The sequence below is a fragment of the Pinus tabuliformis genome, chromosome 1_2 (assembly GCF_031772625.1).
Source record: "Pinus tabuliformis cultivar Carrire ecotype Pingquan chromosome 1_2, CPIR1, whole genome shotgun sequence".
Taxonomy (NCBI): domain Eukaryota; kingdom Viridiplantae; phylum Streptophyta; class Pinopsida; order Pinales; family Pinaceae; genus Pinus; species Pinus tabuliformis.
Genome location: NC_142298.1, coordinates 1,226,183,419 through 1,226,202,464, shown reverse-complemented (window position 1 = coordinate 1,226,202,464; position 19,046 = coordinate 1,226,183,419). Strand labels below are relative to the sequence as shown.

Sequence of the window (19,046 nt, the reverse complement as noted above, 5' to 3'; positions counted from 1 at the left end):
AGGAACAATTTATTCACCAGAGACTTAGATTGGTACAAAGTCCCTAACTTGACCCACAAAACCTTCGCCGTAGCTTCCCCTGATACATTCAACAATACTGAATCTGAGACACACAATCGTATTGTGCTCTTTTCCTTCCGATCCAATTTCTTCCATTCTTCATCGGTCACTCCCGATGGTTTAGTACCCGGATCTACCGCGATCCACTGATCTTTATCGACCAACAGATCCTCCATCTTGAGTTTCCACAACTCAAAACTCTAACCATTGAACTTCTCAATCTCGATCTTTCCACTGCTCGCCATCTTCTTTCACCACCAGAATCGATCTCGCAGATCTCCCACTGAACAGGGTCTACCACAGGCCCGAGCGAAACCCCTCAGCAACAAAGGCGTCCCCTTGAAGCCAAAATAGCTCCGATACCAAATGTAGGTTTTAACCCTGTACAGAAATTACCTGCATACGAATTCTTAAACAAAGAAAATAAACAATGCGAGAGCATAACCCATAAAACACATATGCACAGAGATTTTCCCTGGATCCCAAAACCGGGACTACCAGCTTGATTTTTCATTATGTTCCTTTCAATGTTACAATACATATTTATACATGCCGAAGCATTCAATACCATGGACCGAAAAACCATCGCATCCAATACCATGTGCGAAAATCATGCACAAAACCTTAGGTAGGTTCGCCCAACATAATATAGGGTCCAAAAAAAAATTTCCCGGGGCGCTGCCCGAACCCCGTAGAGGGGGGCTACCCGCCCCCCCCACTGCGCAATCGGCGCAACGAAGGGGGGCTACCGCCCCCCTCTAACCCCCCGTTTAACTACGTATATTAGTCGTGGAAAGAATATAACACAACCCAACAACCTGGTGTGTGCAGCACACATAAAGTTGATAGAAGTTCAATCCAAAAAACAATTGAAAGTTAAAAAATGGAGAATGTCAAAAGTTGACCATGAATGGAGCATTGAAGATGGCATTTCATTAGAATATTTTTAATTGAAATGCCCAACAATTTCTTCTAATTAGATTCATATTTGAGAACTTAGATTTCAAATACATTGTCAGCATTTCTTTTTGTGCACTCTTAATTTGTACATTCTTAAGAATGTGATGATGTGAAAGCGATACTCATAGGGTCTTGTATTTTATAATGCAATTGTAAGTTATCATTGTTTTAGACATCTACATCGAATTATACTTGATTCATTCAAATACACAATGTAGACCACATTTTGTAGTTTGCAATTTTAATAGATTCATTTTAAATAAGCCAAGAAAAAAAAACTTTAAACAAAACCTAAGAATCATCTACTAACATTATAGTTATAGGATTGATTGAATGAAAATTGTACCAATGAAATGAAAATTTACTTTCTTTGCATTACATATTCATGAACTTCAACATGTAAAACCAAGTTTTAAGCATCAAACCATACATCATGAAAATTGTACCATGCAAAATGTACATAAAATAAAAAATTAACATGTATTAAATCATAATAAAGATTTCAACATTTAAAATATGTCCAAAATTTTAAAATATATAATAAAAAGTTGTCAAATAATAATATGCATCAATTCATAATAAAGAGTTTTACTTTAAGTATCTCCAAAATTTATATCATGATAAAAGTAAATATAATGTTAAAAAAATGTCAAATAAAAAGTTGCATCACTTTAGACAATCTCGCTCAAATATACAATCTATCAACCTCATCGTTCTCTCCTCTGAATCATGGGTGCCCTGCAAAACATCTGTAATTGCATATATACATAAGATTATGTACTTTAAAATTAGATTTTAATGTTTTAAAATTAAATGAGAATGTAATATCATCAAAACAAAATTATAAAAAAAAATCAAATTCCATGCAATACCTCATGGTGTTCGTCCTCTGTTGTGCCCTTTTGGTGTTCATCATCCATTGTGCCCTTTTGGTGTTCGTCTTGCAATGCGCCCTCCTGGATGCCCTGTACAATACATGTACATGTATATATTAGAAATTTTAAATTTCATGTATGAAAATGCATAAACTCGCAATATTAAAAAAACCATTACACGACTTTTTCAAATTGTTTAGATGATCCTATCCCCATTTTTGACTCATCACTAAAGTCCCTAGACAATGGAAATCATCTCCCTAGACCTAAAATTCCAAAATTTTAAAATTATAAGATAAATCTATAAATCATTTTTTAATGAAACTTGCACTTCAATTTATAACAAAACATGAGTGAAATATTCAATACTTGTGGAACATCTCCTAATAGGGAGGAAGAGGGTGGCACTATGTCTAAAAGATTGGTCAAAATCAGAGTCTGTTAACATTTAATTATATATACATAATTATTTCTTTTAAAAATATGTTAGATCACAATATATTGATATAATAAAAGTAGAATAATGATTGTATCAACATGAAATTTTCAAAAAAACTAACATCTCTCAAAATATCTTCATTGGAACCTGAACCTGGAACCGTGACATTATCAAAATTTTCGTTTAAAAAACGAGTTAACTACAAATGGTGAACATATGATACATTAATGTTATATTATATCTAAAAAAATAAAAAAATGTATGTGAATCAACATTAACATCTATACATTACAAATTACATGAAAATATCAACCCTTACCATTAACACATATCGATCCCACATCCTCTTCTTTGTGAATAATTAGGTCTTGCCAACCATTACGACAAGCTTTTGCATATGCTTTAAGATCCTCAATATTCATATTATCTATCTCCTCATTTGTTTTATATACAAAATTAGCACGTTCATTAGCTCATGCTCTTTGCTGATTTAGACCGATATCAATTCTGGTTAATGCACTTTGTATGTTGCCTATAATGGCATCCCTTCCTTCTCGACTAATTTTAGAAGTGGCATCCATCTATGACCGCAAAGTTACCAGACGAGGAGGTTGGAATACCAGAGGTGGCTGAGGGGGAGGAAGTTCAGTATCAAATAATCTTCCCTTACGATTATATAACTGACCTTTCCCAGTACCATAATATTTAGATGGAAGGTCATTATAATCAAGTTTCATACCCAAAAATGTTATGCTTAAAACAAATTTTCAAAATAAACTGGAACCTCATCATTCCATGGAATCTTTCCATACGCTGTAAGGAACATATCATACAAATGAAAAGCTATATCAGGGTGCTTGAAATATTGCACTTTGAGCATATTTATTTTCGGCCCTTCTTTTAAACTAAACATAGATTTTGCATCTTCTTTTGTAACCCTTTTATTAACCTTGGCCCATTTATCGGGACCCATCACTTCTTCCTTTCTATGCCTCATCATATTTATAAATGAATCCATGGTTGGCCCAAGATTCTCGTAAACATCAAGAAATGAGGTTAGAGAGTGTGTGAATATTTCTAAGCTTTCTCTACTCTCTCCAAGGAGCTCTAAACTCCCAAGATCTTTCCCAATTTAGAATAATGAGTTCTTCACTTTTGTAATGTGCATTGTTGGAGGTTTGTCTCCCAATGAAGCTCATTCGGAATACTAGATGGATAAAAAATAGTTGGTGTTTGACCTTCTTCTTGAACCATATAGCTTCGCTTATGTCTACGTGGACCAACATTTTCACCCTCTGGATCAATATATAAAATTACATAAATATAAAAACATGTGAACAAATGTATTCATACATGTATCCAATATAGACATGTATAATTTACCTAAATGATGTTGACCACTTGGAGAATGTTAACTACCGTCACACGATGACATTGTAAGAAAAGCATCTAAAAAAATAGAAAAACAATTTTCAATATTTATGTGTACATACATATGATTGTACTTATTTATCATATATACACACACACACACACACACCAAGATGTGAATGATGGACCTCCTTTGATTCATTTGATATTATCTTTGATCTATGATGTCGACCTCCGACTCTAGTAGATGTATGAGACTCTATTGATGTTCGACTCGAAGAATCATGTGGCAAATGCTCATCCGTGATATGGATATCTATATATATACATGCATGATATTTAAAAAGTTACCTCATGGATTTACAATTCTTTTTAAAAATGCTATTTAAAAAGATCAAGAATTCAGAAAATTGTTGTAACCCTTGAAGTTACAACATGCATTTAAAAATCTTGAAATTTGTATTTAAAAATATTAAGAATTCATAAAATTGAGATAACCCTTGAAGTTACCTCATGCATTTAATTGATTTAACCTTTGACATTACATCATGTATGTTAAGATCTTAAAATTTCTATTTAAAAACATTGAAAGAATTCAGAAAATTAATGTAACAATCTGAAGCTCTTCATTTAAAATATACTCAACACTAAAAACACAAATGTTGAAGCATGCACATTTTGAAAATTAAATACAAAATTTTCTAAAACATGTCAAGTTCATCAAGTTGTGCTTACATAGTGGGGGCACAATTGGTATAGAATTGAAAAAAAACACATGATCTTTAGAAATGGCACATTGATAACTAAAATACACACACATATCAAATATATCTTACAATGTCCATCAATAAATATTGATGAAGAAATTTTTAACAATAATTCATCTTTCACACACAAATATTGAAATGGCATTGCCACATACAATAGATCACTAGACATCTTATTAACATTTGCACAATGTCTTATGCTAAATGATTGAAATTAAATAACAATATTTTTTGCTTCTCCATGCAATTGTTTTAACCTCTCCTTTTTAACTTGGTAAATGCCTTTCAACTGGTTGCACACAAGTTCATAATTTTTGAAGACTACAATTCCATTGGATTCATACTCCCTGAATTTTCCTAAGCTTTCTATCAATGTAATATAATATGCTTCATTGTTTCTTGTTCTTCCAGGTACATTCCTTTTCCTTTGGAGGGATTTGTTTGTCACAATATTGCATAGCACATAAGTAATCATTGCCTACCCTAGATTGGGATAAAAAGAGGCTTCTATGCATAATGTCCATTTTTCAACCATGTTTAATGGGTTTTCCGATCCCTGTAAAAAAACAAATTCAATAAAATGAATTTAATATATTTATACATGTATTGTTAGGTTGCGCAAAATATTAATGTTTATACAAGTCTGTCGGAAGGCTAGGTAGCAACAAAGGTTGTTTATAATTGGTTGGATGGATGGAGAATTGCAAGAAGAAAACAAGTAGAGATTTCTAATTCAACTCAAATACAAATCTCTAATTCATTCAACTAGCTTCAACTCAACTGAAGGTTTAAAGTATTTACTAAGTTATTTTTATATTCATTATACAGATACAAATCTTTTTAATTGAACTTAGCTTCAAGTCATTCAAATTTGAAAGTATTTCTAAATTTATTTTTATTTTCATTCTTGGAAATTTAACACTTATTCATGCCTAGTTTGAAAGTAATTCTTAATTTATTTTTATTTTCATTCTTGGAAATTTAACACTTTTTCATTCCTTGCTATAAACTTTGTTTATTAAAGCTATAATACATGTTTATTTATATGCCAGACATGGGTCTATTTATATGCTTCTTTAAAAACTATAATTAAAGAAGAAAAAATAAATAAAATGATAGACCGATTTTATTCTAGTAAATTTAACAATATATTACCTTGTTATAAAATTTTCTTACTAAAAATATAATACATTTTTATTTATATGGCCTAAATGGGTCTATTTATATATGATTCCTTCAAAATATAATTGAGAAAGAGAAAAAAAATAAAATGAAAAAATATAGACCCAATTTTATTTTAGTAAATTTAATATCTATGTTGCCTTATTAAAATTAAAACACTAACATTAATATTTAAACACCAAAATAGAGGACAAAACAATGCCAACACTCTAATTAGTTTCAATCTCATGCACCCAACAAAATAGAAATGAAAAAGTTGTATACCTAAAAAAGAAACAACTACTTGAAAAGATAAAGTACAAGAACCTTCAATTGAGTGTATTCTACCTCATCTTAGGAAGCTAATAGACCCATGTTCCAAGAAAATAGGGGAGCAAAGTGAATTACACATAATGAAAAAAGAAACATAAATGAACATATAACAATAGAAACAAGGAAAGTATGTTACCAAGAAGCATCAAGGTTGTTCTACAAGATAAATTAAGGTAAAACCATTCAACCAATAACATTAAAATTAAAACACCAAAAATAGATGACAAAGCAATGCCATCACTCTAATTAGATTCAATCTCATGCACTAAACAAAATAGAAATGAAAAAGATCTACATCTAAAAAAGAAACTACTATTTGAAAAGAGAAAGTACAAGAATCTTCAATTGAGTGTATTCTACCTCATCTTAGGAAGCTAATAGACCTATGTTCCAAGAAAATAGGGAAGCAAAGTGAATTACACATGATGAAAAAGGAAACATAAATGAACATATAACAATAGAAACAAGGAAAATATGTTACCAAGAAGCATCAAGGTTGTTTTACGAGATAAATCAAGGTAGAACATGTCAACACAATTAACATTAAAATTAAAACACCAAAAATGGATGACAAATAAATGCCAACACTCTAATTAGCAACCCAATAACATTAAAATTAAAACACAAAAAATAGATGACAAAGCAATGCCAACACTCTAATTAGCTTCAATCTCATGCACCCAACAAAATAGAAATGAAAAATATGTATCTCAAAAAGAAGCTGCTACTTGAAAAGAGAAATCACAAGAACATTCAATTAAGTGTATTATGCCTCATCTTAGGAGGTTAATAATACCCATGTTCCAAGAAAATAGGGAAGAAAAGTGAATTGAACATAATGAAAAAAAGAAACATAAATGAACATATAACAATAGAGGCATGGAAAGTGTATTACCAAGAAGCATCAAGGTTGAACTCTACGACATAAGTCAAGGTAGAACAGGTCAACCCAATAACATTAAAATTAAAACACCAAAATTAGATGATAAAATAATACCAACACTCTAATTGGAAACCCGATAATATTAAAATTAAAACACCACAAAAGAATGACAATGCAATTCCAAAACTCTAATTAACTTCAATCTCATGCAGCCAACAAAATATAAATGAAAAATATGTATCTTGAAAAGAAAATACTACTTGAAAAGAGCAAGTACGAGAACCTTCAAATAAGTGTATTCTTCCTCAAATTAGGAAGATGATAAGACCCATGTTCCAAGAAAATAGGGAAGCAAACATAAATACACATAATGAAAAAGAAAAAATAAATGAACATATAACAACAGAAGAAAGGAAAATATGTTACCAAGAAGCATCAAGGTTTTTCTATAAGATAAATCAAGGTAGAACAAATCAACCCACATTAAAATTAAAACACCAAAAATGGATGATGAAGCAATGCCAACACTTTAATTATCAACCCAATAACATTAAAATTAAAACACAAAAAATAGATGACAAAGAAATCCCAACAGTCTAATTAGCTTCAATCTATCACACCCAATAAAATAGAAATGAAAAAGATGTATCTCAAAAAGAAACTACTACTTGAAAATAGAAAGTACAAGAACATTCAATTAAGTGTATTATGCTTCATCTTAGGAGGCTAATAAGACTCATGTTCCAAGAAAATAGGGAAGCAAAGTGAATTTAATATAATGAAAAAGGAAACATAAATGAACATATAACAACAAAGGAAAAGAAAGTATGTTACCAAGAAGCATCAAGGTTGAACTCTACGACATAAATCAAGGTAGAACAAGTCAACCCATTAACATTAAAATTAAAAAGCCCAAAATAGATGAAAAAACAATGGAAACACTCTAATTAGTAAACCAATAACATTAAAATTAAAACACCAAAAATAGATGACAAATAAATGCCAACACTCTAATTAGCAACCCAATAACATTAAAATTAAATCACCAAAAATAAATGACAAAGAAATGCAAACACTCTAATTAGCTTCAATTTGATGCACCCAACAAAATAGAAATGAAAAATATGCATCTAAAAAAGAAATTACTACTTTAAAAGATCAAGTACAAGAACCTTCAATTAAGTGTATTCTACTTAATCTTAGGAAGCTAATAAAACCCATGTTCCAAGCAAATAGGGAAGCAAAATGAATTATATATAATTAAAAAGCAAAAATAAATGAACATATAACAACATAAGCAAGGAAAGTATGTTACTAAGGAGCATCAAGGTTGTTCTACAAGATAAATCAAGGTAGAACAAGTCAGCCTAATAACATTAAAATTAAAACACCAAAAATGGATGACAAAGAAATGTCAACACTTTAATTAGCAACCTAATAATATTAAAATTAAAACACAAAAAAAAGATGACAAAGCAATGAAAAAACCCTAATTACTTCAATCTCATTCACCTAACAAAATATAAATTTAAAAGATGTATCTCAAAAAGAAACTACTACTTGAAAATAGAAAGTACAAAAACCTTCAATTAAGTGTATTCTATCTCATCTTAGAAAGCTAATAAGACACATGTTCCAAGAAAATAGGGAAGCAATTTGAATCACACATAATGAAAAAGGAAACATACATGAACATATAACAACATAAGCATGGAAGATATGTTACCAAAAAGCACCAAGGTTTTTCAATGGCCATGATATCATCTTCTTTTTCATTGGCGTCCTCTATGTTGCTCAAATTTTTCATTTTTTTATGTGCTGAGAAGTTGGTGATATGATACAAGCATTAATGGTAGGTGCATCATTTCTAATTCTTTTGCGCTACATCATATGCCCATATTCTCATCATAGAACCTTTTTATCGAGTAGGGGCTCCTCATAATCGTAGGGATTCTATTCAGAGCATTTTGGAGCATTTGGATTGGACCATAGTTATATGAGATAAATCAAGGTAGAACAAATCAACCCAATAGCATTAAAATTAAAACACTAAAAATAGATGACAAAGCAATGCCAACACTCTATTTAGCTTCAATTTCATGCACCCAACAAAATAGAAATGAAAAAGATGTATCTCAAAAAGAAACTACTACTTGAAAAGAGCAAGTACAAGAACTTTCAATTAAGTGTATTCTTCCTCATCTTAGAAAGCTAATAAGACCCATATTCCAAGCAAATAGGGAAGCTTAAAGTGAATTACACATAATGAAAAAGGAAACATAAATGAACATATAACAACAGAAGCAAGGAAAGTATGTTAACAAGAAGCATCAATGTTGTTCTACAAGATATAACAAGTCAACCCAATTGACATTTAAATTAAAACACAAAAAATGGATGAAAAATTAATTCCAACACTTTAATTAACAATCCAATAACATTAAAATTAAAACACAAAAAATAGATGACAAACCAATGCCAACACTCTAATTAGATTCAACCTCATCCACCCAATGAAATAAAAATGAAAAAGATGCATCTAAAAAACAAACTACTATTTGAAAAGAGAAAGTACAAGAACCTTCAATTAAGTGTATTTTACCTCTTATTAGAAAGCTAATAAGACCCATGTTCCAAGAAAAACGGGAAGCTTGAAGTGAATTACACATAATGAAAAATGAAACATAAATGAACATATAACAACAAAAGCAAGGAAGTATGTTACCAAGAAACATCAAAGTTGTTCTACAAAATTAATCAATGTAGAACAAGTCAACCCAATAACATTAAAATTAAAACCAAAAAATGGATGACAAAGCAATGTGAACACTCTAATTAGCTTCAATCTCATGCACCCAACAATAGGTGCAACAAATTTTTAATCAAAATTTGGTAAAAAACTAATTTAAACAAGGTTTAAATACTTGATTTAGATATGCAAGAAATTTATCAGTTTCAATTTCATTTATTCATTTATCACTTTCAATTTTATTTTCAATTTCAATTTCAATTAGTGAGATCAATTATGAGTTATATTCTTGATACTAATAACCAGTTACCACTTTTGGCCACATCTCTTTTCCTCTGGCTCAACATGGAACTTTACGGTGGTATATGCAAGTCTTTATTGGGATTACCTTCTATGGTTATGTTGTAGCGGCTACAACCACCCTTAAAAATTTTTCCATAGCTTCATTTTGGAGCCTTCCTACAAACCTTTCACAACAACATGTCTTGCTTCATCAAGTACACAAGCTTTAGTGTTTTTCTTGTAGAATGACAGTCTGTCCATTAGAGCTTGTTACATTCCCCTCACAGGTTGTTCTTTCGGACTTCGTCCAGCTATAGGCTGAGCAACTCCCTCAAGAAATTACACAATTCTAGAGGGAAACCAGCCTTCCCTCAAAAAATAGCGCAATTCTGTCTGGTAGCCTACTGGGATCCAGAATTGCGCAAATCTTCCAACCATGTTTCACCCAAAAAATTGCGCAATTCCTCCCAGCAGGGATTCTCAGCCCAAAAATTGTGCAATTCTGGGTAGCAATCAGCTGCTCTACCCAGAAATTGCAAAATCCCTCTGGGTTGCTAGCCCAACTCCCTCCCAGAAATGAACATTTTTTCCTCCTAGCTGAGCAGACTGTTGCATGTGGAGTTGAGTTGACCGGTTCTCTCTGGGACCATGTAAAAATGATTTTCATGCATGGGTTTCTTCTCCTAAGGCAGCATGCAAAGGCATCACTTAATTCAAGGATCTATTTTTAGTAGTTGGAGGTTGCAATCAATGATCATTTTAGAAACCTCCCACCAAGTGTCATTTTTGCTAGATTTGTGGCATGCGCATCACATCTTCAATTTTTTCTAAACTCATGAACTGGATGCTGCAGAGCTCATTCCTCACATCAACCTTGTAGCTCTAACATCCCCATCACATATAGGAGTCATCGACACATCCAAGTCAACTGTTTGGGGTAAGCTCGCCTTCCATGTCTTGTGTTGCATTTCTGGTGCTTTTTGTGTTTCGCTTTGTATGAATGTTGTTTGCTTGATTTTAGTGAGTGCTTACTGTTGTTTTAATACATACTAGCTTGTACTAGCACCATTTCAGTTTTTGTTAACATCCCAATGCTTTCTCATGCATGAAACTATTTTTCGCGAACGATCACCGATTTGGGGACTCGCCTCACCCACATGCATGTTGTTTCATTTTCTGAATCTATTATTCACCGTTTGCATGTGTTAGGGTACAATAATAATATGATTCTTAATTTTGAATTGGCTATGGTTAGTCTTGTAATATTGTACATACTTTTTCTTTCTGTAAAATGTTTTCCCATATTAAAAATAAAAAAATGTAAAGAGGGTAAATCCTAAAAAAAGTGAAAATAAAAGAATAATAAAAGGACTAAAAGAAAGAAAAATATAAAAAATATGAACCCCAAAAAGAGATAATAATAGGTCATGAAAGTGTGAAAATTCAAATGCCACTACCTTTTACTTTACTTTGTAAAATAAGATTGTGTGCAGCTTGTTAAAAATGCCACAATCCATGATGGTCAAATAGTTTAATCTTGATTCATTCATGCTTTAAATTTCATGTTGATAGATAGAAAATAAAGATCTAGCCAAACTGTTTAATCTTAGTAGATCAGTAGTTAGGTAGAGAACACTAATGAGATCATCAACTTAATCTGAGCCATTGTAAGTTATAAGGTTAGAATTAGATAGTTTGTTTATCAAAGAAAAATAAATGAAGGGTCAGCAAGCTCAAATGCACCCAATGAATAAAGAGAAAATGCTAGGGTAAATAAAGGGTAGGTAGAAGAAGTTTTGGAAGTGCACAAGGTTGCTAAGTCAAAAACACCTTCATCATGCTTAATGTTATGTTTCATGTGCAAGAGGAACTGTCAAAGAGAAAGGACATTCACTAAAGATTATCTACTAATTTTCCCTCATCTCATTAGACCTCCCACATAGTTAGTTTATTAATTTCCCCTCATTATCCCTTCATTACTTGTCAAAACCATTTCTCCTCATTTTGACCTTTTATCCTTTTGTTTCACACATTTCCCTAGACATTACCCTTCAAAAATAATTCCCCCTTCCCAAAACTCCTTTCCCTAGTGTGAAACACAATCCCATCACAAATAATAGATTCTTGCCTTATTAATTTCCCCTTTTCCGCTTAAAAACCCACTAAACCCGTTTTATCATAAAGTTATTTCCTAGACTATACCCCCTTTATGTAATTAAAGGCTCCCGTGTTATAATTCCCCGAAACCCTTTTTAACGCACCAAACATTGGTGTATAGTTAAAACCTCCACCATATAACCCATGGTCCCCACCTTTTATTAACCCATCGATTATATTAAAATCCAGTCATTACTTTTTAATTAATTACAATTCATTGTAATTAAACCCCGGACCCCGCCAACCATATCCCAACTCTGTCTGTGCAACTTCAACATGCAATAACCCCCTGATCTCCAACCTTCAAATCCAATGGCATAGATCCATATCGCACAGTTTCATCATTCGACAGTTAAAAGTCCAAAAGCACGCGAGATTCACAGTTTTGGCTAAGCACTGTTCTGCTACATGGCGACACTAGGTTAAATCACGTGCTCGTGAAAAATACTGCCCTCCACCCAAAACTAGTGTGATATGGCATAAAACTGCCTCCCCTCCTAAAAGAAAACTACTCACTATTCATTTGCCAAATTCTCGCGACAAAATGTAACCATTGTTGGTTAAAAGTCTGAAAAGCCCCATTTTGCTCTTTTTACTCATTTTCGCTGCAAACCTTTGTTAACTAATTTTGAAACCTTGAACCTTTGTGCAACCATTTTAACCACCTTTTGCAAATAGAAGACATTGTAGACACCAAATTGAAGCAGCAAATAGATAATTGAAGTCTCAGAAACCTCTGCTGCCACCACAGAACCCTGTCTACGCACCAAATCATCAATTTCCATGTATTCTTGAAAGAACCAAAATGGCCCTATAATTTAAGCTATGCACAATAAGTATTAAAGGGTTAATTAATTAAATTAATTAAAGAACCTTTCCAGACTGAAGAAAACCTTACTGTGCATCCAAAAGCCATTTTCTATAAACTATAATTACCCTCCCCACTGTTCCAGACTTTCTGATCTTACCCCTAAAGCCATAGAAAAATTAATTCAATTCAATACACCAAATTATGGCTTCCTAATGCACTCTAGATGTAAGACCCTTGCAAACCCCTCACCTGGATATTGACCACATCCCATTAGTCGACAAAGAATTCCAAATTAAAGATATTGCTTCCCCTAGCCACCTATTGAAACTCCACTGTTGGAGTAAACATAAGTTCCTGAACCAAAATGATGACATTCACCTATGGGAATAAAATTTTCCCAAGTACTTGTTCCCACAGGTACACCTATTCCTAGAAATCATCCACTTCTGCCAAGCTTGCTATGTCCAAAGTCAAAGAGCCATAGTCTCCCCTAACCAACAGGTTTTATTCACCATTTCTGCAGAGTCAGTAAATCAAATGCTATAGATCCAGCCAAGGCAAAATGAGACCCCACTTTACACTGAAAGCTTACTTGAACTATACACAAAGCTAGACGTTCCCAAGAAAGCTCAGATCTTTCAGACTTTCATCATTGAAGAGTCTCATACTCCTACATATAGTCCTCCATATGCTGCCACCATTTTCTCTGAGAGAGCGAGACAAATTAAAACCATTCTCTCTTGTATTCTAGGATACACCACTGATGAGCATGTGGATGAAGTTATACTGGCTTTCCTGTCTATTTTTTACCTAGGCAAGCCTTCAACTATAGTTTACAACTTTGCTTAGTTCTTGGTAGACAGAATCCATGAACAATTTATCAAATTTCCAAATGAGAGATTATTCAAATAATCATAAGTATTGTTTCACATGTTCCTCTATTTTCAGTCAGATAGGTTTCCAGTGAGAATCCAAAAGTTAGACACTAAGGGCCATCCAAGATCTGTCATCTTTTAGACACCATTGATCCAAAGATATTCCACTGTTCTTAGTTATAAAGAGTTCATTGATTCATTTGTTCATTTAGTTATAAACATACTAACCAATAGCTATCAACACAGGATCAATGAGGAGATTAAGAGAGTTTTACAGTTGGCTAAGAACAATAAAGTGGTAGAATGGTATCTATACCAGGACCACATAGAAATCAGGATATATGGATGCCAACTCACTCCCTACAAGCTTCCCAAATACCTGCCCATGAGGATATTTGCATTAGAATATTTTAGGTAGATCATAAATTCTGATGAGGTTAATTTTCTGTCATCTAGAAAGAAAACTCAGTTTAAGACCAAAAACCAATTGTGCCCTTTTATTTGTAATAATAGGGAAGTTGGACAAGTGTCATAGAAACTCTTACAACAAATGAACTTCCAAAGCAATTTCATGTGGCATTATGACCCTAATGGAGTCATAAACAAACTAAGGCTTAAATTCAAGTTAAGTCCTTTCATACATGAGCCTAGGATAGACATTGAAAGATATGCCAACCAGTCAAAATGGTTGGAGAGTACTTTAATAGATGTGGAAAAGTAGATTGATACTAGTTCCTTTATGCAGGTTCCATCCCTACAGGAACAAATGGGTATTACTTCCATTCTAGAGACTCCATCCAATGAGGACAAAAATGTAAAAAGAACCACGGAAGAAGGTTCTAGCTCTGGGATGGACATTACAGATGACAGGTTTGAAATTAGTTACAGGAAGAGGCCCAAGCTTAATCCTGTAACTGAGCTAGAAGACACCATTGAGACAATTGAAATCACTGATACTGACGCAATGGTTGGAAAGAGCAAAGGTCCTGCAGTTTCAAAAGAAACTCATCAACCTTCTACCTCAAATACTCAAATCATTGAAAAGCAACTTAGTATTGAAGTCTCTTCATTCATCAAGCTAGTGGATAAAGAGAAAGATATAAAAGAGAAGTACAAGGAAATGAAGTTGAGGAATGAGGTATTAAAGGCTAAAACATATGCCCGATACTTCAAACAAACACCTTCCAATCAGAATAGATTAATGTCAACCTTTGACATTAAGACTAGTAAGATTCGAATGACCTTTATGTAGCCTACAGATCAACAGCATAGATCTTCAACACACTACAAGAAGACAGAGTTCGAAGTTTTGGCCAGGGATGTTCACCCCATTGAGCAAATTGAATTCCATAAGAAGGCAGGTGAAATAATTTGTTAGGGTCCCACCCTAACCCCCTTATTTATGTAATGGGATCACATCATAGTCAAGAGTCAATAAAGCCCATATTAATAATTGTAAGTGGTTAATCCGCAATTAATGACAGAACCACAGTTAGTTGCAAATGGGCCGTAGTATTAGATAGATGGTATTAATAAAACCCATGGTATTGGCCCGTGGTATTGCATGTATGAGTCATATATAAAGGATAGAGACTCCCTGCGAGGAGCATCGTGTCTTATTTTGTAGTCGAGCTCTTCTCTATTGGAGGTTGCCCCCTCGAAGAGGCAAGTGAACATTACTTTCTGAATAATAAAATCATTGCTATTCTGTGTTCTGGGTATCTTTTCTTTGCATATTCTGTATTTGGGTATCCTTTTGCAGGTTAAGAGCATAAAAAGTGGTATCAGAGCACTTTTCGGGGCCGGTGGGATCTCCATTTCTTAGCAATTTTTTTTTTTTGGCTAGAGACGTGTTTCAGTGTCTTTAAACCACGGGATCTGTCATTGAGCACATAAACCTGTGGATTTGGGGAGGCATGCACGCAGGAAATACAAGAGGTGGTCACGTCTATTGGACTCCCTTGTAACCCCTGTGGGTACCCCTTTGAGTAGTAGCGCATTAAACAGAACTGTGCACGGATTGTCTTCCACGTACCCTCTGGGTATATCAGAAGCCCCCTAGGCTCCCTTGAAACCTCGCCATAGATAAACCGTCGGCCGTCTTGCGGCTATAGTACACCGAGAACAGCACTCGAGGAGATTACTCGCCCGTACGATAGGGTAGTCGGGTTGTACGGCTAAGGGTACAGTCGATCCTCCTTAGTTAGAGCCCTGAAACATTAGGCCGAGTACTACTGCTAGACCCTTATGTATATTGCGATCTGTAGCACCTGAAACTCCTCAAGACCATAGTTCCCTTTTCTATCGGGGGATCACACAACATCTCTTCCAGATCCGCCTGTGCAAAGGGGTTCAGCAGCAGCAGACACCAGTCCCGCAGTCTCAAGTTCGCAGATCAGCCATTCTGATCTATTAGATCCATCAGATCCACAAAAGCAGTTTGTTCCACCATCAGATCCGCCATTCAGATCTCTCAGATCCACCAGATCGGAGTCGTTGTGAAGGGTTCCTATATCGGGGTATAATTTTCGCAGGAATTTTGGCCACATTGACATTTTGAGGATTTGGCCACTGCAGTATTGATAAGGAAGGAGTAAAACTTCGTTAGGAGTTTTCTGAGATCTTTCGGGGTGCTTATTGGTGATCTAGCCCATCAGAATCAGGACGGCGAGCTGAGCACGGTGGTATCATTCACTTCTTAGTGAAATTTTTTTAGGCGGTCCCAATTTTCAAAAAATACGGTTGGTGTATGGTAGAAACTAGAGCTCAAGTGATGGCCAATGAAAGGATGGACAGACTTGAAGAATCAATGCACAACCTCCACCTTCAGCTTACCGGACTATGTAGCATGGTTGAGAAAATAGTCCCGAAGGGCAAGGAGCCAGCCCACGAGGAGGAGTATAATGGCATTGAACACAATGAGGGTGAGTCTAGCCATTCTCCTCACGTCTGGCACACGCACCCACCACCCAGTCAGCGACCTCCCAAGTTGGATATGCATAAATTTGACGGTTCTCACCCGTCGTCATGGATAGCACAAATGGAGCAGTATTTCAAACTGAATCACATCTTCGATGATGCGACTCAGCTTATGTTGGGGAGCATGTACTTGGACAATGAAAGGTGGCAATGGTGGCAATGGCATCAGCGTTGCACTGGACCTTTTAGGACTTGGACCAAATTCACCAAAGCTCTTCAAGACCGCTTTGACCAAGAATCATCTTTTTTGGGTCGTCTTACTAAGCTCCGACAGACTGGTACAGTGGATGAATATATTACAGCTTTTGAAGCCTTAGCCTTTCGTACTTGGGGTCTCTCAGATGTGTTCTACACGGAATGTTTTATCAGCGGTCTTAAAGAAGCTATCAAAGCCCAAGTCCTACTGCACCACCCTCCCACATGGACGGAGGCTTGCAAGGTAGCTCATAATGTGGAACGTGCATTAGCAGCCCAATACAGTCGCCCAAATTTCTCTGCTAAAGGTCACCCCCACAGGCTCACAACATGACTCAAACACTTAAGGTCCAAAAGGTGTCACCTGCGGAAATGGCCAAAAGAAGAAAGCAAGGCCTATGTTACTACTGTGATGAAAAATACTCCGCAGGTCATAAATGCAAGGAGCCAAATTTTTTTCAAATTGATGCCACTGACTACAGCTCAACAGAGGAAGATCCACCACTGGAGGAACAGGAGCCGCTAGAAGAAGACAATCAAAAGGACAATGTCTCTGATGAACCAGTTATTTCGTTGGATGCTTTGGCAGGGATTTCTTCCCCTCAAACTCTCAAAATCAGAGGTTTTATTAAACATCGCCCAGTAGTAGTCTTGATTGATAGTGGAAGTACACATAATTTCATCCATCAAAAAGTCGCAGAAGCAGTGCATTGTTTTGTACGAGCAGTTTCTAACTTCCAAGTTCAAATTGCGGATGGAGGCACAATGAAATGTGAAGGCCACTATGAAAATGTCAAACTTCAAATGGGGGATTATTAGTTGAGAACCCACATGTTTGCCATACACATGGGGGTTTGTGACATTGTCCTCGGCGCTGAATGGCTCCGCACTCTTGGGCCAATCACAATGGATTTCCAGGAGTTATATATGAGTTTTAAGCAGAACAACTACACACATACCCTCCATGGACTCCAGGCAGGAGCCCCCTCTATCATCAGCTCGCATAGGATGGAAAAATTGTTAAAAAAGGGCAATCATGGAGTTGTAGCTCAATTTAATGCCATCCAGGCAGTCGAAACAAAGCCTCTACCAATTCATCCTGAGATGCAATAGATTTTAAATAACCATCTGCCGGTCTTTGACAAGCCTCATAAGCTTCCACCCTTGCAAGGGGAACATGATCATAGCATCACCTTGGTTCGAGGGGCCAAACCCCCAAATGTGCGCCCATAGAGATATCCCTTCACCCAAAAGAATGAAATAGAAAAAATCATCAAGGAACTTTTGGAAGCAGGTGTCATTCGTCCCAGCATTAGTCCTTATTCATCCCCAGTGGTCATGGTGCTCAAGAAAGATGGAGAGTGGCGGATGTGTCCCGACTTCAGGCCCCTCAATAAGTTGACAGTCAAAGATAAATTTCCCATCCTGGTGGTTGATGATTTGCTGGATGAACTCAATGGGGCTCAATTCTTCACTAAGCTGGATCTTCGCTCAGGATACCACCAAATTCGCATGAAGGAAGTCGACATCCCCAAGACTGCTTTCAGAACTCATGAAGGCCATTATGAATTCCTGGTCATGCCATTTGGTCTTTGTAATGCCCCCCAACGGTCGCCCTTCCTGCATTGCATCCAATGTTCACAAAAGCTGCGTATTTGTACGCTCTATATGTAAAGGGGCAGGTGCGTCCCCCTTGGTAAGGTTGAGAGAACCTGCGTACCCAGAGATAAATACATTTACAAAGACTTTCTCTCTTCTTGGAGTTTGACATGGAGAGCAGCGGCATAAGACTTGCCTAAGAGGATAGCATGACTGTTGATAGAGCCATACTAACTGTAAATAGTCATGGTGACATTTTTTAGTGTAACAGATATTTTGTCACACGGAATCAGTCAATAGTGCGGACACGACCGACCTTCCTAGAAGTCTAAGACATTCTAATGACAAAAAAAACAAAAGAGAGCAATCCTTCTCTAAATATGCATTGCAATATGATAAATCAAGTGTATGGCTCTTACCTCTAACCAAACGCTGTTGTAGTAGCTCAGCTTCGTTGATCCGGATGAGCTCCTCCTTTTCTCCAAAACCTGCATTCACCAACAGTCAAACCATTAAATAGCACCTGATTATAACATAAAACAAAGCATAT

At 35.2% G+C, this 19,046-nt stretch overlaps 1 protein-coding gene across 1 annotated transcript in view; it reads right to left on the bottom strand.

The window, feature by feature from the left end:
* LOC149210675 (uncharacterized) overlaps positions 1–12,822 on the bottom strand; it is an 89,520-nt gene extending 76,698 nt beyond the window's left edge. Inside the window, exons 1-2 of the mRNA XM_089399046.1 lie at positions 12,703–12,822; positions 1,893–1,985 (exon numbers count right to left, since the gene is read on the bottom strand). Of these exons, the coding sequence (XP_089255172.1) occupies positions 1,893–1,985; positions 12,703–12,822 (213 nt within the window). The remainder of the gene's footprint in view (positions 1–1,892; positions 1,986–12,702) is intronic.
* Positions 12,823–19,046: the final 6,224 nt, after the last annotated feature.